A 21,556-nucleotide genomic window follows, 5' to 3' on the forward strand; every position below is an offset into this window, starting at 1 on the left:
CAGTCTCCATGGCAACTCCACGTTGCAGAATAAAACCCAGAGATGACTCTCACCCCAGGCCCCACCCCCAACAAACTCCCCACCGCCTGCACCACCACGGCAGCCTCACACAGTGCATCCACATTACAACACAGTGCCATCTTTTTTTTCAATAATCCTCCGTCTAATTAGTCTTTACCTAAAGCACCTAGTCTTTAACTTGACCCATCCCCCACTCTACTACAAATAAACCTTCAGAGTGAGATGTTGCAGTCTTTGAGCTTAAACTATTGATTGTTTTGCTATTCTAGTATTCACCCTTCTACACAGTTTATATTATTACGTATTCTATTAGACTTATCAAGTGTCCTGACCCTAAACCCCGCACCCCCACCTGATGACACCCAAAAGCTCCATACCAGAGCAGGACTCCCCCGCTGATTACACACACGTCTCTGCCCTCCCCCACACCCTCTCATTTCCCTGTGATCATAAATAGTAATTTCCCTGGTAACTCTTTAAAATGCAAGAAACTGGTGTCTCATGGGGCAAGATCTAAGAGAATATACATAAAATGTGCTGTGGAACTGTTAGACTACTGAACTGCAGTTGGTTTTAGGATTATTGCCTATTTACTCAGCAGTATCTGCCTACTGTCTTTACACTTAATTCTTTGCACCCTAATAATTGAAAGCTTAAAGGTAATAAGCTGCATCCTTTGTCCTTTTAAGGGAACTGGGTGTTATCTATGGAAGCCAAACCCCTTTGCACCAGACAGACTGTTCCCTCAGTCAGTTCCTGAGATTTCGACTCGTTTGCATGTTCCCTGCCCCCTCCATATGCTATTGGGCTCTTCAACTCCTCCCATCTGCCATCTGACCAATGCTGCATGTAAGCCACTCCTCTAATCTCCTCCTTTCTCTTCTCCTCTTCCTTACTGTCCCCTTCTTCTCCCAGACAGACCCTGCCCTTTCCTTTCTGTCGCCCGGTCTGTGGATTTGTTGTAGAGGATTGGGACACTGACAATGGGAAGCTTTCTCTACGGCCTGCAATGCTGACACTCCACTCCCTCCTGCTGGGAATTCATGTGAGTACAATCTGGCCATTCACCCCTTTTTATGGTATCGCATTTCTGCTTTCTCATCTTGTTTGTGCCATTAACTGGAGTCCTGAATAATACAATAACTGGGATGAGAGCAGATGAATTATTGATCACTCCATCCCATCCAGCATCTGTGCATTGGTAAATCACACAGGGGTTGTAGTTACTAACCATGATGTGCTCTCTGTTGTGATATATTTTGCTTTTTTATTCATCAGTCATGACAAACATAAGGCAAAAAGCGTATTAATCCAGCCCCGTTTAAGAGCAACTGTTGCACTAAAACACTCTGCTGCTCTGATTCTTTATTGCTTCCTCAACCAGCCCACACACTTCTCCATTTTAGCTCCTAGGCGGCCCTGGCTGCCGGCTCTGTAGCAGGTGGGCATCTGTGCTGCAGTCTGAGGGCTGGGCTCTGTAATCAAGCATACATGCTCTTTTGTTTAGAGGATTAGTGATCTTCCGTTGGTTTTCTGATCTGAATATGTATGGGGTATATTGCTGGGAAGCTGTGTGAGCCACATGTGAATCAGCGTGGTGTTTGCTTATGTCATTCTCTGAGTCCTTGTGTTGCATTGTACCGCAGTAACAGCCAATGCATCATTTTCATACCTCTGGCCTAGACTGTGAGTAGATGGTTCAGTGGTTCCTTATTGATTGGTCTTTTGTTCTGGAAGATGGCTCATCTTTGTGTGAAACTATCGTAAAAGTCACATGTTGATGATGGAAATGGTTTTGCTCTGCTGGCTGCCTGCACTGGGTCACAGGGAGGTTGCAGACGGTCCTGGATGCTGTGCCTGAGGGCAGATTAGTAGGAGTTACATGTGTGTCTCAGGTCTTCAGGCTTTCATGCAGTTTGTATACATGGGCTTGGTCTCTCTCATGTATGTGTTCTTAGGCTGGCGGCTTAAGAGAACCGTGTTACAAACAAGGGTGCCGTGTTGACTGTACCAGTACACTCTGAATTGTTTCAATACATCTTGATTAAATCTTGAACAACAGAGTTTAAATTGTAGCCTAAAATTGATTAGATACAGCCTTTGAATACAGACACATGCTTTGAAGATGTATCTGGGCCCTACTTTTCAAAATCAATTCACTGTACACCCAAATGAAAGAGATAGATAGATTGATGAAAAGATTGATTGATTGGGATAATTTGACCCTGATCTTTCATCTTCAATGATTTAACAATCTAACCTCCAGGTTACATAGCTCACATGTAAATGAGGCCTATGACAGAAACTTTCACTATGGGTATTTTCATAACCAGTGCACTGAAATCAAAAGGTACAAACCAAATGTGTTTCAACATCAGTTGAAATAATTGATTTGGCTTGTCCTTTAAATTTCAGTTTTGTTGTTTCATAAAACGGACTTAAGACGGTACTTAAATTTTCAAACTTTATACCGCCCTCTTAACCTTGATTACTTCTCATCATAAGGTCTGTAGAAAACCAAATTTCCCATGCAATACAATAAAGACTTACACTGTACTGAGCTGTAGCTATCAATGATATTGCTGTGTAATAACTTTGGCTCTGGCTGTTAAGAATACGAAGAAAATTGCTTCACAAAATAAAATCCAATTTTGTAATTTGAAGTTTCTTTATTATTCTATTTCAATTGTAAATCACTCCCTCAGTAAAGATTGTTCTTGGCCTATTTTCAGACTTGGACTGCATATGATTATTAACTAGACTTAATTGCATTCTGCTCATTATACTCTATGTCCTGGTCTACAGTTAAGATTGATCAAAGCCAATCATTAGACAATGTAATTTGCTCTCCTTTGAGAAGGATTTCCTTGAACCACTTGATAAGGCGTGGCCATATCCATTAAGGTCTGTATTTAAGTTTTAAGTTTTGCACATAAGGCATCACAAGTGTAGTATAACCTAATGAAGAAGGAATCAGACACATCAGAGATTATATAATGTATAAACAGACATAAACTGCATATAAAACCTGAACTTTAATAAAATTTGAGTATTTTGCAGCATAAACATAAACCAAACCCAGATGATGCAGTGCTTCCAGGAAAAACAAAATTACAGTTATTTATAAAGGTTAACATTTTCCCAAACATGTTACAGTCCAAAGATTAATGAACACAACAGACTGCTATGTCAATTAAGGTCAACACAAGGCAATACTAATCCCTGTTATATAAATGTTACAATACCCACATATGTTTTTGAGCTTTTTGAGTTTTTATAGAGCGCATTAACCACTGTTATAGAACATTTAATCAAACTAAACATTTATGTTGTATTGTCATTCCAGAATCACATCCAGTTCATCATACATTCTGAACATTCACTTGTCATGTTGCAAAGTAATTTACATTTGTTTACAAGTTGTGACACCACTTAATCATCGTTTTGCTCACTGACCACTGGCAATCATATTGTCAAGCAAAACAATGGCGGTGTAGTTGCACGGTGAAACAAACACAAGATATCATGAATCACCACATATGAGACACCACAGTCACCCTGCAGCTCTGACTGCAGGTGGATGAGGGTTGCAGGCAGGGGCCTGAGCTGGTCCACTGATCGACCTTTTATAAAATCTGCAGCATGTTGTGCCTGCAGACACACTGCCTGCATTCCGCATTGTCTTCTGCCAGCCTTTGTGATAGTGAGCTTACAGGGAGAGACACAGATGTCTCCTGACTCCCTTTTTATGTCAGCCTTGATTAAAAACTCTGCTGACTACTGTACTTGACGTGACATGGTCACTTTCTTTCATCATCTCTCATTAGCTGTCAGATCTAATCAATCGAATGGCTGCAGACAAAGGCAGATAAGAAAAAAAAAACGTAATAGACTGCACTCTACAATTATAGTCAATTTATTATAGTTTTTCAGTGTTACTAACGTACAGACTTGGCCGGTAAATTTTGGTCAGGCATTTTTTTATATATGAAAATGTATTCCTCTGCAGAGGATGAGCTCTGTGAAAACAATGTAAAATAAGAACAGCACTGGTTGAAAAAGTTGTGTCTTATGGTGAGTCCGTCGTTCTCAAAGAACTTAAACATAATGTCTTGTTTTTTACTTTCATTATGTGAAACCCAATGTCCACTGCTATTACCGCTGTCCACTGTCTGACAGAGACTGATGCATTGAGACAGATTCCTTCATCTGATGCAGTGAAGTGGAAGGGGAGCTTGTTAGTTTGAGGAGCAGAGGTTTCTGTGTTGTGTGAATAATGATTGATGAGTCATCATGGAGCCAGGCTCCCCTCGCTGGCCCCACAACGGCCCCTTAACACCCTCCAAAACACAGATACTTACTTCAGAAATGTAATTCTCAGATGGCTCGTTCTCAGGTTTTACATCGGCCATGTTGTTATTAACAGTACAAGGGCCCTGTGGACTGTTATCTCTAGTACACATCTGATAATACATCAGTTATGCTTGACCTGATTCTGAATTAGATTTCATCAGTTATTGCTGCAAACTGACACATCACAAGTTTCCCCTTCGCTTATTGATTTGCTACCTAAAGAAACAAAGAGAAATGCCAAATTCAGATGTTTTGTTGTTTATGGAATAAATCCCTGTGATAAAGCTGAGTTTTCCTTATTTCTACTCTCTTCTCCTTTCTTGCTATTAGTCAAACATATTTCTTCATTACAATCCGGACGGTTCCTTCACAGTTCACAAAATCTATCTGCAGCTGTGCCTTTATTCAAAATTAAAACTAGGCTACTTCTCGGGCCGAACATACACAGGAACAATTACTGCTTGATGACACACACACAGGGACACAACAGATGTGGATGGAAACATAAACGACAGTCTATATTTAAACACAATCTTGACATCACATCATTGAGGGCCAACACTTTCTACTCCAGGTCACTCAGACTTTGGCCCATGTTTACCAGACCAGCTGACTGCTAAAGTAAACTGTTGAAAACCTATTCAGTCTGAGGTCCTCTCTGTGACACAAACAGCAGATATCACTGGGCTGTAACAGAATTACAAAGAACTTATTCCAAATAAAAGTACATGTAATAATGCAAAAAGTAAAAGATGATCCTGAAACACAGACTTAAAATACTGGATGCATTTGGAAGAAATGTACCTGCCTCTTACACAAACAGGGGAAGAGGAAGGGAAGGGAAATAGTACTTTTTATGACCCTTGAAGTGCAAACATCCTGGAATCCTGAATAGTCCAACAAGGGAATGATATTAACAATCTAGAAATTACAGCCTGCTTTAAGGGTCAGTTTCCCTAATGAAAACAAAACAGGAAATCACATGTGAACTTCATGTGAACATGTGAATTACATACGTTAATACGCAATTTGTGTGGATTAGAATTTCCACCTTTATAATTTCCTTTATCACCTTAAAGTGGAATAGTATCACAATTATATTATTTTAACAGACTTGAACACTGAAAGACAATAATTTTCTTTTAACATTGGTTTTATCATTTTATATGTGATTTTGCATGCATTTGCTGTATCATGTCATCCAGAGATATCACAAAACATCCCTCTTAATATTATTTATTTATTTATTTGTTTGTTTATTTCGGGCATGTCAGTTAGGACAATCATCATCACACATCATCTTAGTTAAAATCATACAGTACACATGGCCGAAAGGGAAAGCGGGAGAAGCAAAAGCTTATCTAGTCCCGCCCCCGTTACCCACAGAATACATTATTGTTATCATACTATTTTTCTTTTGACATTTTGACATAACATGTTTCAGCAGCAGGTAGCAATCAGAGCTGCAGTCCAGCTCTAGACAGTCAAACAGACTTATAATTCTGATTTCAATCATCAAGGATCATGCCCAGCTATAATATCAAGCCATTCAGACCATTGTCTCACAAGTTTTCAGATCGTTGCCTTTGACTTATATCACCACCCTGCCCTAGCAAAGTGAATGGAATTGAAGCATTTAGTGCTGAAAAGACATTCGAGAGCCACTAGTTAGTCAAGATGATCTACAGATGTCGTTGTGAAAATCTCTCATCAGAAACTATTTTCTACCAAAAGTTTAAAAATTAAAAATCGTTTTTTATGACATAAATATTAAGATTCATATTAAATGTATAACTAACTGGGAGTCAGTTTGGGAGTAGCCTGACTTAACCTAGGTCATATTTTGTAGGGCCTTCCCACAGAATATTATGTAATAGGTCTCATAAATAATTAAAACTCTGGGTTGGAGAAGTAGCTCATCTATTCAGTCTGACTTTTTGGGTGATTCTAAGTGGGACGTTTTCACATCCGCAAAAGATAACATCACTCATTCCATCCGTTAGTCACAAAGCAAAAAATGTCTTTCTTTTATTCATTTCACATTCAAGTAGAGAAATGCACTGGGCTAGCAGACATGAGTCATTACCTTTTGTATTATGTAGGACAGAAAAGCCTTAGAGTGATAATTTGCAAAAAGGAAAAAAGACAGCTCTCTCTACAAGTACACAGCTACTGTACAAAAACAGGCCACACTGGGTGGGGTGAACTGCGGGGCATGGCTACCTGCCCTTGTGAAGCAGGCCCAATCCAAGCAGATTAAGCAGAGTGCAACCTTTTCTCTAAACGTGAGCTCATGTTTCTGAAATCCAATTAAACCATTTATATTAGACGTCTGTGCCATCAGGACAAAGGTTTCAGCACACAAACAACTGACATCAAGTAAGAAATACCCCCTTATAGTCTGATCTATGGACAAGCAATGACAGCCACTGCTTCACTGGTGCTTCTATTTGAGTAGTGTCAGGCCAAGTTTATGTGCATGTATGTGAGGCGTGTGCTTAAATTTGAGTTGACTGGGCGTGATGGTGTCATCAGAGTCTGGGAGACACTGTAATCCAGATGGCAGACAGGGGCTGACCCTGCAGGAGGACATTAAGCCACTTAACTGTAAAGCAGGGTGAGAGTGGCAAGAGATGCTTTGCAGTAAAAACAGCTGAATTTCCAAACAACATTCATATGGCTTGGTTTTTCTGCAGGCGTCATGTTCTAGTGTGACAGATACAGTACAGAGAAAACACAGTTGAATACTGACTTGAATAACTGACCTCATCTGTATGAAGTGCTGATCATGCAGTTCCCGTGACAGAGCCTTGAAGAGGATCCAGTCACATGCAACTTCAAACATTACAGTGTGCTGCAGTTTTGGGTCTCTAGTCTGTGCTGTCACGGATAATGTGTGTCTTGTGTTCCTATCAGAGCTATTTTTAAGATCTCAACTCATGGTTTTCTGTTATTTTTAGATTTTTAGATTTTTCGGTGCACATTGTGTCTCTTTGAACAACGAAACCCTTTAGAGCTTTGCAACAAAGGCTTGTAAAGTCGTGTTTTACCAACTGCAACGATTTAACTGATGTTGTTTTTATCTATTCTGTTTATTTTTTCAAAGCATTTTTGCTCATATTACCCAGATTTTCTCTAAGCACATGCACAACAACCAGGACTGCTGTCAGAGAGAGACTGTTTTTAAAGACAGATCCTCTTTCTGTGGTGAGGCGAGTAGGAGGAACTGAGCCGAGGAGGGCTGCTAAGAGAACAGACTGCCAGGGAGGAAGGGAAGGGAAGGTGGGGGGAGACTGTTGCAGCCCTAAAGGCAGCGGCTAGCCAGCCGAGAGGGGAGGAGCCTGAAGGCTTTGGCTCCTCAACCTTCCTCCTGATGTCACCGTTCAGCTGCTGCAATTCAGAGTCCATGAGAAGAGAAGACAGCCCAGGGAGGGGAGGGCTTTTGAGGGTAGACAAGGGGAGGGAGAGGCGAAGAGGGTCGGGGAAGGGCTGGTTGTGTGGACAGTGAAAGGGCTCGGTAGTGCTCCTCAGTCAGTAGGCCCTGAATTCACTTGGCAGGGAGCAACAATGGGGCCTACGCGCTTGTGCAAATCCCCATCTGCAAGACGTCTGTGGCTGAAATCAGGCCTGCTGATGCTACGAGTGAATATATGTCGTTGAGAGAGAGAGAGAGAAGAGGAAAAGGAGAAGACAATAGAAAGAAGGAGAAGAGGAGGGGAAGGGATGTGGGGTGGTGCACTGCGAGCTGAGCTGGAATGCCATTGTTAGAGCTCGCTGCTCTGTGTTTCAGAGAGGGACAGCTGCTTCTGAGGCCTGCTTGCTCATGTGAGACAGACCCAGTTCACCGTGAATATTCCCCCAAACTCCCCATAGACAGACAGGTGGGGCCTGAACTCAGCCAGCTGGGAGTCAAGGGAAGGAACTTGTAGGAATTTGGGGAGTGGCGTTTTTAAAGCTTCCTCTTTCCTCTCTTTACTCTCAAAGAAAAAAGGGGCCTAGCTATATTTTTCAAGGCAGTGCTCAAAGCTGAAGGGCAGAGTGGGAAGCTTTAGCTGTTGGTGCTAGGTGATGTGCAGGCCTGCTAGTTAGGTCAGACTGAGAGAGAGAGCAGTTGTCTAAATGCAACCTCAACATAGAAATTATAAACCCTGCTGTTGGAGCAGTGGATGACAGATGAGGCGAGGCTGATGAAGTGTACAGTCATAGGCCTATGACGCATGAAGAGCTGATGGGTGAGTTAACATTGCTTTTTTAAGGAAAGGTTTGAGTGTTTCTTAGGATTAATTTGCTTGAATGGCTCTTAACTGAGATAGTAACAGCTGCTGTTATGCTATATTAAAACTAGTAGTGAGTCTCAGTTAAGTGGATCCATTTTTTTTACATAAAGTGCACACTTATCTTTTAGATCTCCTGTCTCCTTGTGGTGTAATAAATTACAATAAATATGGTGTTGTTAGTGCATCACTGGCTTTACAGTGATATTTCACAGTGGCTGATGATGTAGACCTACTACATTCTGGTCCACAAGAATGTTTTTGGGATATAAATAGGATCTGTTCCAATTTTAGTTTGCTTTGAGGTTTATTCTTTCTTTGCGGTTCAATCAAGTCAAACATGACAGTTGTGAGCTGAACAGTTCAGGTTGTCACATTCCACCGCTCTCAGGCTCTCATTGATTACATTAGCACTACAAGTTCATGCTTATCATGTCTTTGTAGTTTATCTTAAGCTATTAATCTGAATGTACACAAAGCAGGGGTCACCTTTTCATATAGATATCTGCATGAGTTGTATATACTTTGCTCAGGAAGTGTATTTCAGATATTCTTTTCCAGATATGTGTGATTGACACATTGTGTTGCAGAAGATAGATTTCAGTTTCTCACTCAGCCAACCAGATGCATGCATTTATGAGCATTTATGACTAAATACTAGATAAGCCTCCCCTACGTCATGTGAACATAATCAGGAAAGATGTTGCTTAATAGTGTTATCAAGAAAATAGAAAGAAAGCCTGGTAGTTTATCAGTTAGTGCAACCATCACAGTTTCTTTTGAGCAATATATTCCAGTTCTCTGTGTTTGACATTTACAATGAATTGCCTTTCGACAGGTCAGGGCTCTTCATGTCACCAATGACACACTGTCAGACAATACTCCTTGTATTTTCATCTACGTACTCCCTGTTAAATGACATCAATCTGTAAATCATCTGCTTCCATTCAAAAACACAATGCATTCTCATGGTTTGTAGAAAATGGCGCATGACAGATTAGTTCCTGACAACAAGAGCAGCATCTGAAATGAAATGGAAATACAAAAAGCTAGTGGCTAAAGATCGATGTTCAATTTAATCTTGTGTGTTGTGTCAGTTTCCTAATTTAAGCGAAGACAGATTATCTGGGGGGGAATTGAGCACAGGACTGAATATTTTCTGATTTACAGCTGAATTGAACAAAACAAACAGACCAGTGGATAAAATGTTCCTAACTTTATGTGAAATACAGATGATGCTGTTTTCATTTTCTACTGCTCTTTATTTTAAGTACTGTGTCTGTGTTTTATGTGTTCATGTAATCCTTTATGTGCTTATGTACAATATGACAGATGTACAACATGTCTTTGGCACACTTAGATAAGCTCTATGTGACCCAGTGATACAATTTCATGCAGCAGTTACGGCCATCTGAACAGAGACACAGCAGGGATCCTCTCATCTGGAGTTCAGTGAATGTTAAACAATAACACAGAAGACATCGTAAATGGTAGAATTGCACAAGATGCATTTAAGCATTTTTTGTTCACAGCATATTTACTACACTTCTAACAGCACTGTAAACACAGACATGTTGGCTCCTGGACTGCATAGTTGTCACAGCTGAGAGTTCTGCCCTGCAGTGTTAATCACATGTATTCATTTTTCTTCCACTGCATTAGCTTGATTAGTATTTTCACTTATAAAGTCAAACAACCTCTGGCTATGCGGGTGCTCATCCAACTGACACACTTTAATAAGAGAGAGAGGGAGCATAAACTGCCAGCAGATACAGGACTTGGATGAGGTTTTATAATGTTAACAGCATTATGACTCATTTCTTCCTCTGCTCATGCTGAGGGCAGACGAACACGCCCTCCTCACCCTGTTTTAATGTTTCATCAAGGCTTTCTTGACCTGTTTTCTCCACCTTGTGTGTACAGGTTAAGTGGTCCTTTCGCCCCCTTTGAATGTCCATCGCTATGGCTAAGCGCGAGACAGGCAGCACCAGCCCTGTGGTCAGGCAGATAGACAAGCAGTTCCTGGTCTGCAGCATCTGTTTGGACCATTATCACAACCCCAAGGTCCTGCCCTGCCTGCACACCTTCTGTGAAAAGTAAGCTCTTAATCAATCAATCAAACATTATTTGTACAGCATCTTTCATACAATGTAGTTCAAAGTGCTTTACAACTGATTGACCAGAATGATCAATGAGATTAAAATGACAGTAGAAAGATAAACAGCAAGGGAATGGGTGTCAATTAAAGAGAAAAGCAATAATAAGAACTATGAACCATTTTTAAGAAAAATTCAAAGATGAGACAGCTTTAATGCTTTCAGTGTTATGCTTAATTCAGAAACTGGGTGCATAAGAAACATAAATAGTCCATTATCATGTATTTTGTATTCCCTCTGTGTGCATTTCTAGGGATGTGTTAAAGACATTTTAAAAATCATGTCTAATGGCCCCAAATAACAGCATTTATACCAGCTCTTCTCTCACCACTGTGTCTTCTGCATGATGTAAGGCACCAACCACTCTGAGCTTGGCCGCAAGAAAACAGACAGCATTTTTTATGGCACAGGATTGTTGGCAGCAAGCACTGATTTCCACAGCTCTGTTTCTCCCAAATGGGACAGATAGTACAGTTATAAATAATTTGGTACCCATTAAAAACTGAGACCAGAATCTTATTGTCTTGCAAGGAAGTCAAAAATAAAAGTTTTGCATTTATACACTGCAGCTCCAGCCCTCTCATTCACTTGTGTTTGTTTCTGTGTAGGTGTCTACAGAACTACATCCCTCCCCAGTCTTTGACGCTGTCCTGCCCAGTATGCAGACAGACCTCCATCTTGCCAGAGAAGGGTGTGGCAGCCCTGCAGAACAATTTCTTTATCACAAACCTAATGGAGGTGTTACAGCGAGACCCAGAGTGCAGCCGACCTGAGGCCTGTAATGTTCTTGAATCAGCAAGTGCAGCCACAGCCTGTCAGCCCCTCTCCTGTCCCAACCACGAGGGCAAGGTGAGCTAAAACAGGAGGACAGAGCGTGTTTTATGATACAGTATCAACCAGAGATAAACCCCCAATTGACAACACAGTGTTCTGTTACAAGAGCTCACATTAAATATTTTTTTCTTAAAAGTGTTCATAAGCAAATTAACCCACAGAAATATGATGATCACTTGTCTTGTGCTCCACTGCACCATCTGCAGGTGATGGAGTTTTACTGCGAGTCATGTGAAACAGCCATGTGTCTGGAGTGTACAGAAGGAGAACACAGGGAACATGTGACAGTTCCTCTGAGGGATGTGCTGGAACAGCACAAGTCAGCGCTTAAAAATCAGCTGGACGCTGTGCGCAACAGGTACGATTTTCAGTGCTTTTAATCCATAATGAATTATGTTTTTGCATTTAGAGGATCTAAAATAATGAATTATTATAATAAAATGAATCTGTGTTCACCTTTTTGTCACTCTCCTGGTAGACTACCTCAGCTGACGGCTGCCATCGATCTTGTGAATGAGATCTCCAAGCAGCTTACAGAGCGGAAAAATGAGGCAGTTACTGAAATAAGTAACACTTTTGACGAGCTGGAGAAGGCCTTACACCAACGCAAGACAGCTCTCATTACTGAGGTGGAAAATATCTGCAGCACCAAGCAGAAGGTCAGAGGTCTTTCTACTTTTTTTCTTTTGATGGAAAAAATTGAAAATATGCTGTCCTTATATTTGACATTTTAGTCCAGGCACCGCTGACTGTCAGCTTCTGTCTCCTTGGATATTCTTAGGTGCTTCAAGCCCAGCTGACCTCTTTGCTTCAGGGCAAAGAAAACATTCAGAGCAGCTGCAACTTCACAGAGCAGGCCCTGAGCCATGGCAGTGCCACTGAGGTCCTGTTGGTCCAGAAACAGATGGGTGAGCGGGTCAGTGCCCTGGCACGACACACTTTTCCTGAGCATCCCCACGAAAATGGACATCTGGAATGCCAGGTAGAGACTGATGGACTGAGACGCTCCATCCAGAACCTGGGAGTCCTGATCACAACAGGGGCTGTCGGCCATACGAGTGTTGCCACTGGTGAAGGCCTGCGACATGCACTGGTCAGCCAGCACACTACTGTCACAGTCACTACTAAAGACAAGGATGGAGAGCTTGTGAAGACTGGTAATGCTGCTCTGAGGGCAGAGATTGTCTCTGCAGATGGAGTGTGCACTGAAGCCGAGGTGGTGGACAACAAGAACGGCACCTACGAGGTTGGATATACGATCCGTTCAGAGGGAGAGTTCACCTTCTCTTTGCTGCTGTATGAACGGCCTGTGAGGGGCAGTCCGTTCCGTCTGCGTGCTGTCAAGCCGTCAGATGTCCTGCAGTCACCAGACGACGTGAAGAGGAGAGTCAAGTCCCCGAGTGGAGGAGGAGGTCATGTTCGACAGAAGGCTGTGCGCAGGCCCTCCAGCATGTACAGCACCACCAAGAAAAAGGAAAACCCAATAGAGGATGAGCTGATCTACAGAGTGGGTAGGTGAAAAGTGGCTAGTTCTGCTGTTAATCATGGTAACTGCTGACTTAGCTGTGGGGCTGCAAGTAGAAAAGTTATTTAGGTTTATCAGTTAATCTGCTGGTTATTTTCACAATTGATCGATAAATCATTAATGAAAATAAATAGTCCATAAAATGCCTTCAACTAGCCCAAAGACACTTCATTAACTATCATAAATGACAGAGAAAACAGGCAGATCCTTACATTTGGAACCATCCAATGTTTGACATTTTTGCTTGAAAAACCACTTAAACGATTAATCGATTATCAAAATAATTGGCAATTACATTTCTTTTGACCAACTAATTGATTATCGACTAATCATTGCAGGTCTACTGAGTTGTATGATCATGGTCTGAGTACCTGATGATGCAGTGTTCAGTGTAAGACCACTTTCTGTTTCCTTTGTTTAAACTACTAAAAAGCCAAGTAAAAGCTGAACATATGAAGAGATATTCCAAGCAAAGTACAGCAGAACTGATGTGGATTATTTTTACACATGCATAGTGCTGAAGTAGCCTGATGTCTTCTTGATATGACAGGAACAAGAGGGCGAGATAAAGCAGAATTCACTAACCTACAAGGCATCTCGACCTCTAGTAATGGAAGGATCGTGGTGGCAGACAGCAACAACCAGTGTATACAGGTCAGTGTCTGTAAATCTCTGGAGCTACAATAAAAATGTTATTGATTATTGCAGTTTTTGAGTAATTCAATTTTCCCTTTTTAAGGTATTCTCAAATGATGGCCAGTTTAAGATGAGGTTTGGGGTCAGAGGCCGTTCACCAGGGCAGCTGCAGCGCCCCACAGGGGTCACAGTGGACATGAACGGTGACATCATTGTAGCTGACTATGACAACAGATGGATTAGCATCTTCTCCTCTGATGGCAAGTTCAAGGTAAGTGGTCTCAACCAGGGGACAAAGATATTTTCTCTGCACAAATGTAAAATGTTCCACTGAATGACCAAACTGGCCTTTGGGTGTCACAGAACAAAATTGGTGCTGGAAGACTGATGGGACCCAAAGGTGTGGCCGTGGATAAAAATGGGCACATCATCACGGTTGACAATAAAGCCTGCTGTGTCTTCATCTTCCAATCAAATGGGAAGCTGGTGACAAAGTTTGGAGCCAGGGGAACATCAGACAGACACTTTGCAGGTACTGTGTAATACTTATATGGCAAATATAGCTATGATCATTTCATTAATGATGTCTCTTACAGGAAGACAAGATGCAGATGATACATGACGCAGAGCATGTGTTTGGGCCAGATTTACAGATTTTATTTGTGTTTCAACAGGAATGTTAATGTTTTTTGTGATCAGCATGTTTCTGTACACCATTTTCAAGCTAACAAATAAAGCATGTATAGCTGCTTGTTTGATTATAGAAATCAACACATTTAATGATTATTTATTGTTGCATTGATAATCTTGCACTGTAAACATGCAGCTGATCATCATGGCACGAGACAGAGCTGTATTCATAATGCACACTGATGCATGAGAAAGATGTGATGATTGTCTTCCTGTCTTCGCCTCTCACTCAACCAATATTGTTACACTTGTATATTGTGGTACGCGTCTTAATCATCAACTAGCTGCTTATTAGCAAGCATATTTATATATATTAACTAGTAGAACCTGTTTGGAATAATACATGTCAAACTACTAGTGAAGTGGTTATGAGAAAGACCTAACTTTAGCTTGGGTGACATATTAGTTTGAAACTCTAATTTAGAGTTGTTTGGACACTAGTAACACTTGTTAACACTGGTTTGTTACATAAGCAGACCATATTTATGAAGTGATACTACCACCTTATAAGGGCTATTCCGAGCAAAGCATATTAAGATTGTAATTCAACACAACTTCCTTGCTATCAATAACCACTAATTATGAGGTTACGTAAGGAAATCTTAGTTAAAGCTAATGCAAAGAACTTTCTTTTTTTTTGTGGCCAACCATGTGTGACAAAAGATGAAGATGGTGAAACAAAGTGCCATACCATACCACCAGACCACAGAGCAGCTTCTTTCCACAGGCTGTGAGACCCCTCAATTCATCGGAATCCGACTCGGTGACAGCCAGGCATTAAGAATAATTATAATGACTATACGGAAATAGCCAATCTTCTTGCTGATGGTCTCGTTTGCTTATGTAGGTCATATAGAGCCATCAGTATTAAATTGAGACTGTTACATAACCAGCTAAATGTTCCTTTTTGAACGTTCCAATGTGCCACTAATATGCATGCTAATAAGCACTAGTACAGTAAATGGTTAATATGTGTACCTGAATAGAAAGTGTTCCCACCGAAAAAGGCTGTGACTGAGACTTGCTTGCATTGCTGGAATCCCTCACCGAAATGGCTTCGGTTGTTGCACAGACAGCGAGATGAATCTCGCCCGTTCTCTCAGTTTAATTTCTCACTTGGACCTTTTCTTTTCTTTTAGAAAAAAGTTGTGCAAACATTGCACTGGAACAAAAGCTTAGTAAATCTGGCCCTGTTTTCAGTAAGTAATCAATTCCCTGTGAATGTGAACTCTGTCATGTCTCACGTATTGTCCCACGTCAGCTCTCAGTGTCTCTTTGTGACCGCTATGTGTCTTGTTTTTTTCAAAGTCCAAAAATAGTGTGGAACTTCCTTTCGTATGTTGCAAAGCAGTTGATGACTCATCTTTCCTCTCTTGCCCTCTCTCTCTTTCCCCTCTGCTGCTTCCAGGTCCTCACTTTGTGGCCGTAAATAACAAAAATGAGATTGTGGTTACAGACTTCCATAACCATTCAGTCAAGGTATGGCTTGTTGCAACTATGTGTGTTTACTGTAGTAAAGCTGCATTGGAAGTATTGTGAATAAATAACTTAAAGGCAAAAATATCTACAGTGTATTTCAATTAATTTCCCTTGGCAAAGCTAAAGAATACTTCTCCTTTTTCCCCACAATGATGTTGCTCGTCCCTTTTTTGGTGCATTTAAAACAAAAAACAAACAAACAGCAACTTAAAATCAGTCAGAATCAAACAAGCATCAAGACACATAAAGAATAAAAAAAATTACAAATTAAAACAGCTGTTGAGCCTGATTGGCTGTATTGTTTTACATCATTTTGGCATTATGCTTGTTGTCATATTTTTCTTAGCATGTTTTTATTATTATTTCATTCTCTTATTATTTCATTCTCCCTATCTCTTTCCTGTGTAATCTTTCCTGCAGGTGTACAATGCAGATGGGGAGTTCCTGTTTAAATTTGGCTCCCATGGAGAGGGGAACGGCCAATTCAATGCTCCAACGGGCGTGGCTGTGGACTCCAATGGAAATATCATTGTTGCTGATTGGGGCAACAGTCGGATCCAGGTAAGCTTGAGAAAACTACATCTCACTGAATGCAGAGAGCAGATTTCCAAGTACATCCCTCACTAATCCGACTTTTTCATCCACCAGGTGTTTGACAGCTCTGGGTCCTTCCTGTCCTACATCAACACATCAGCGGACCCCCTTTATGGCCCCCAGGGCCTGGCCCTCACATCTGACGGTCATGTGGCGGTGGCAGACTCTGGGAACCACTGCTTCAAGGTCTACCGCTACCTGCAGTAGAGACCCGAGACAGCCATTTTTACACCACTCAAAGCACTGACAACGACACAACCAATGTATTCCACAGGGTGCAATGACCTTTCCAATACAGCCTTTTGATGTGCACATCAGCTGATATAATTAAGTGTCTGAACTCGTTTACCCTACTTATGATGTGCATTGAAGGTTTGTTTTAAAGTTTGGGTAATGTAGCATCCTTGGGACAAGTAATGGACATAAAGCTAAGGCCTGGTTTTAGAACCCGTTGGTGGTATTATTAAACCACACTTTCTGTGAGACCGGACAGGGTAGGAGATAGATTGAAGTATTTAATGAGCCATAACTTGTCCAAATGCATGAATTTTTACTTTATCTTAATGCCTAGACAACAACACAGTGTACCCATCAGTTGCTTTTCTCATCAACTAGTTAATGCTTACAGTGAAATGAACAGTGCTACGCTTCTCCAGCAATGAAATGTAAAAGTTGTCATTTACTGACATCACATAAAAAATGTCGCCACCATCTGTGCATTGATTTGCTGTATGTACTGTATATACATAAATGTATATTGTGTATATTAGATCACTCCGTATGTATTTGCTATGATTTTGAAACACAAAAGCCTTTTGGCTATTCAGAGAGCAGCAGTCAAGGATTCCAGGATTTTAAAAATGTGTGTATGGCAGCTGTTAAAAAGTGTGCTTTTTAAACATACCCAGCACACACTCAAAAGAAGAATTGTGTCATATTTATTGCTAATGTAAGCAGCACAATAATCATTTTTGTTAATATCTGTTGTTTTAAAGGGAAAATACAAAATGAAAAAAAAATGCTAATTTATTTTATTTTATACACTAGCTCAGCATTTACAAATTATTTTTATAAATTGTTATGGGTTTTTTTTTTCCCTTTGGAAATTCACACTTTATCCCTTTCCCTTAAAAGGAAATCTCACCTTAAAGCAGAATTCAGTATCTCCTCTCATTGCAAAATTTTAGTCCGTGTTTCTAAAGCTACAGTCCCATCTTTTTCATCCGGGATGCCATCATTTTTTTTTTGAAGTTTCTCTGTTCAGAATTAATGGCTTAAGATATGGGCTTATAGAATGATTGTTTTGCCTTTAACAGTTAAAGAGCTTTATTCATTAAAGTGCTAACAATTACGCACCAGAAATAATACACATATCTCAGGAAATCCATCCAGATTAGATCACCATGTCAATGGGACAACTTTTTATATTTTTTATTTCTTTTGATGGTATCAGATTTTTGGGAGACATTGGGAGCTTTGCAAGAAAACTGTTAATTTATGCAAATGCAGATCAGAAATGATTGGGATGGAATATGAATTCTGTTTTACAGTGTTGTTTTTTTCGCTTTCACATAGGAAACAGTTACAATATTCTTAAATGATAATTTATTTGATGTCATTTGCCAGCAAACTCATCCGCGCTTTAGAATACACTCGCCTATGATACTGTTGTAAGCTATCTAACAAAACACTGTTAGATCTTAGTTTCTGCCTGCACTACATCAAGCCATGACTCCCAACTGGAGAGCTATTCTGCTCTTCCTCCCCCTGGTGTTCATTCTGTGTAATGTCATAAGAAAACCTGGTGCCACAGCAGAAGAGAGACCAGGTGCAGGAAGAAGGCAAATTCCTGGTCTGACATAAATACCCACTGTGCTGAATACCCGAACACCAACATTCGCCCTTCCTAGTGTATAGATTCTATAAGCTACAGGATATGACCCAGTTTCACCTGTCAAGTCATCCAGGAAGCTGCTGTTTTTCACGCACCTGATCTGTTGTTTGACTTGTTGCCAAACAGGAGCCCAGACATCTTTAAAGAGTCAAAGGCTCACCTTTTTGACATGTGTCTGAAGCATTTTACCCTACGCTGTTTGTGTTACACCAATGCAAACAATTTTGTTTTCTCTATGAATATGCACTGGTAATAAAAGCACATGGTTTACTGAGTTGTTGTATGTCCATATGACTACTCATGATGCTTGATGTTCAGTGAGGGGAATTGGATTGTTTTCTTCTTAAATGTAGCCACTGAATGGTAGTAATGAGGAAACGATCAGTTCAAGGAGACCTATGCTTTTTCAGGTTTTTCCTCATTTTCTGAGCATTAAAGCATGTAAACCTATGCTAGTAGTAACCAGTAAATTATGAACCTGAAAATGAGCATTATGTCTCCTGTAAGTAGTTCACAGTTGGTCAACATCTTGTGAAGACATCTAGATTTCAAAATCCTGAAATTAATAATAAGAGCAGCCTCTGAATAGTTTGAGTGTAGATATTTATGGCTTTGAAAAGGTTTGGTGACCAGTATAAAGAACTGGTGTAGCTGGTGTACACTCCCTAGGACACTGCCCAACTACAGCTTCAAGCTAAAAAATTCATCAAAAGACAAAACATTTCACGATGTTTTCTTGAAAAATTATTTATTTGCAGACCACGCTGTGCTTCTGGTCTATGTTACAAATACTTACAGCACATACAGTATGCATTTTTTGAAACAATAACCATTCCCGAAAACATCCAGATGGTATATTTATAGGTAATACATATGTATATACATACATACATGTGCATAAAAAAAAAGCTCAGAATGCACTCAAAGCATTAGAGTGGGATAAAAGGACCACAGTACATTGATACAGTGTCAAACTATAGATAAGCAAGCAAATTGTGCACTGACAAAAAAGAAAATCAAACCTGGGGTAAACATTTCATGAAGGTATGATATCACAGGTTGCATAGAATTGTTTTCAATTTCAAAATAAGATTGCAAATAAACACAACATTTAAAAAGTAGTGAGTATGAAGTTAATATGATATATGAGGTAATCAGAGTTTATGGCAATCCGGTGCCTGGATCTGAGAAAACAAACATAAAAACACTGATACATGGAGAGCTTGTATGATGTTCACCTTATACACACAATGATTTAATGCAAACATGGAACATAACCTGTATCTGTGTGTTGTATACTGAAGTCATACAGCTTGAGAAAGAGGTTGAAAGTAAAATTAAAAAGTGAGAGGAAAAGATATAGGATTTATATCGGTACTACATAACAAAAAAAATAAATAAATACATTTCAAACTAATGAATCAGAGCACAGTAGTTCTGACAATAAAGACGATGATTGAGGGTAAAACATTTCATTCCCTTTGAGTGAAATCTGCTAAACATCTTAGAGGCTATTTTGAGAACAGCACAGTCGACACATAGCCCTGTTGTTAGATGGATCTGGCATCCCAGCGATTTCTACTAAGCTACAGTAGTCAACAATTTTTAGAAATTTAGCATACCAGTTGTGCCAAGAGTGAAAATAGTTCCTGTTGGAAATAGTGGATTTGGAGCTGCTACTATACTACACTGTACATTGCAGACCAGCTGTCTTGAAAGTCGCTTCAATATTATGGACTCTAACAGTTGAACTTCTCTTATTTGATTTAGTGCCATGTGTCAATTATAAGGTCTAAAAATTATAGTGTTTAACAACTACATTAGGGGGAATAAAAAAACAAAACAATTAGCTTGTGATAAATAATGTTTTTCATGGGATATATTGTAAATACAAACTGGTGGAAATTACAGTAGATCAGACAAATTTGTCACAATTCCATTCAAATCAGCATTTAGACTTTTTTTACAATTCAAACAAATACAAAAATAAATGCATGCAAAAACATGAACACAAAGAAACAATGTGATCACACAGGACGAACATAACATACATCGTAAAACCTCAAAATCCTGTGATTTCTTAGGCACGCACTGAATCTACAGTAAGGACAATTCATTCTCTATAAGAACAGACAGGTTTACCCAGTGTAAGCAAACTATGGACAGTGTCTCGATGCAGCAAATCAAACATACAAAGCTTGTTTTTAACAACTACAGTTTGCAAAACATCCACCTTCTCTTGACCTACACCAAATGCCATTCAAGTTAGAAGGCATCTTCTATAGCACCTTTGGAAACGTAGTAACACCTTTTTTGGATCAAATGGCATCAAAAGCAAATCAAAAGTGAGTGCTGACAACTTGACAAGTGCCTTAAAACAGCTGCTAACAAAGTCCGTCTCCAAGTTAGTGTCCAGCTCACTCCCCGGCCGTGGAAGTGATGCAGTATTTCAAGTAGATTTCTGAACATGATCAAAGCTCTTGTAGTTTGTGTTGCTTCACACACAATCTTCAATTTGTATTATCTAAATGTGAGGCACTTGCAAAACAAAAATATTAACTAAAACTTTCAATCATCAGTCTGTTAGACCTCTGAGCTGTCACTGCTGCTGAGGACTTGTGTCATCATGGGCTCGGCACTGCTGGAGTTCTTGGGTACGTCTTTCTTCTCTCGCTTGGACCGGATGAGTACGACCACCACGATGACGATGAGCACCGTGAGGAGCAGTCCCACAAAGACACCGATGATCAACACTAGTCTGTCGTCGTTGTTGTCTCTCTGGTTGAGCTCACGGGGGATGATCCCTTTGGTGGAGATCTCCCTCTCAGGGCTCGTCCTCCGCTGGCTGCTGCGGTCCAGCGCAATGTGGAGGATGTTGGTGCCGCGGTTGTTACTCACTCCAATCTCCTCTATTATGTCTGGCACATCATTGGCTGATCTTCTGATGCGATGTTGACCCTTTGGAAGCAGATCAGTGTGCTGGCTCATGACATGGTACTCCAGGCTTCTCTTGCCTATGCCACGGTTGGCGTTGTCCCGAGAACGGACAGTGTAGATGGTGTGAATGTACCACTCTCTCCCTGTAGACACCTGGACAGAA

General features: G+C 40.4%; 2 protein-coding genes across 3 annotated transcripts in view; one reads left to right on the forward strand and one right to left on the reverse strand.

Moving 5' to 3' along the window:
• The first annotated feature begins 846 nt into the window (after positions 1-846).
• Positions 847-18,730, forward strand: LOC311256567 (tripartite motif-containing protein 3-like). Of its 2 annotated transcripts, XM_084351711.1 has the most exons (13): positions 850-1,066; positions 10,572-10,744; positions 11,413-11,653; positions 11,845-11,996; positions 12,117-12,297; positions 12,420-13,149; positions 13,714-13,817; positions 13,903-14,070; positions 14,163-14,331; positions 15,629-15,688; positions 15,898-15,968; positions 16,389-16,529; positions 16,617-18,730. In XM_084351711.1, the coding sequence occupies exons 2-13, from the start codon at positions 10,599-10,601 to the stop codon at positions 16,767-16,769; spliced, it is 2,316 nt and encodes a 771-aa protein (XP_084207837.1). In that variant the 5' UTR covers positions 850-1,066; positions 10,572-10,598; the 3' UTR covers positions 16,770-18,730. The 2 variants fall into 2 exon arrangements, with proteins under 2 accessions (XP_084207838.1, XP_084207837.1); XM_084351712.1 differs by lacking the exon at positions 15,629-15,688 and having other exon boundaries at positions 847-1,066.
• Positions 18,731-18,816: 86 nt separating this feature from the next.
• The window catches only part of frem2b (FRAS1 related extracellular matrix 2b), a 57,532-nt gene continuing 54,792 nt past the window's right edge, over positions 18,817-21,556 (reverse strand). The window contains exon 24 of the mRNA XM_084351710.1: positions 18,817-21,546. Within this exon, the coding sequence (XP_084207836.1) occupies positions 21,040-21,546 (507 nt within the window). The 3' untranslated portion in view covers positions 18,817-21,039. The remainder of the gene's footprint in view (positions 21,547-21,556) is intronic.

Source organism: Pagrus pagrus, assembly GCF_965226575.1.
Source record: "Pagrus pagrus genome assembly, chromosome: 4".
In the NCBI taxonomy this organism is placed as follows: domain Eukaryota; kingdom Metazoa; phylum Chordata; class Actinopteri; order Spariformes; family Sparidae; genus Pagrus; species Pagrus pagrus.

What these genes read in the sequence shown, in the direction of transcription:
- LOC311256567 (XM_084351711.1), top strand. Translation starts at nt 10,599, where the DNA reads ATGTCCATCGCTATGGCTAAGCGCGAGACAGGCAGCACCAGCCCTGTG. An exon ending in CCTCTGATGGCAAGTTCAAG is followed by an intron (nt 14,071 to 14,162) that starts GTAAGTGGTCTC and finishes TGGGTGTCACAG; the next exon opens with AACAAAATTGGTGCTGGAAG. An exon ending in TCCATAACCATTCAGTCAAG is followed by an intron (nt 15,969 to 16,388) that starts GTATGGCTTGTT and finishes TCTTTCCTGCAG; the next exon opens with GTGTACAATGCAGATGGGGA.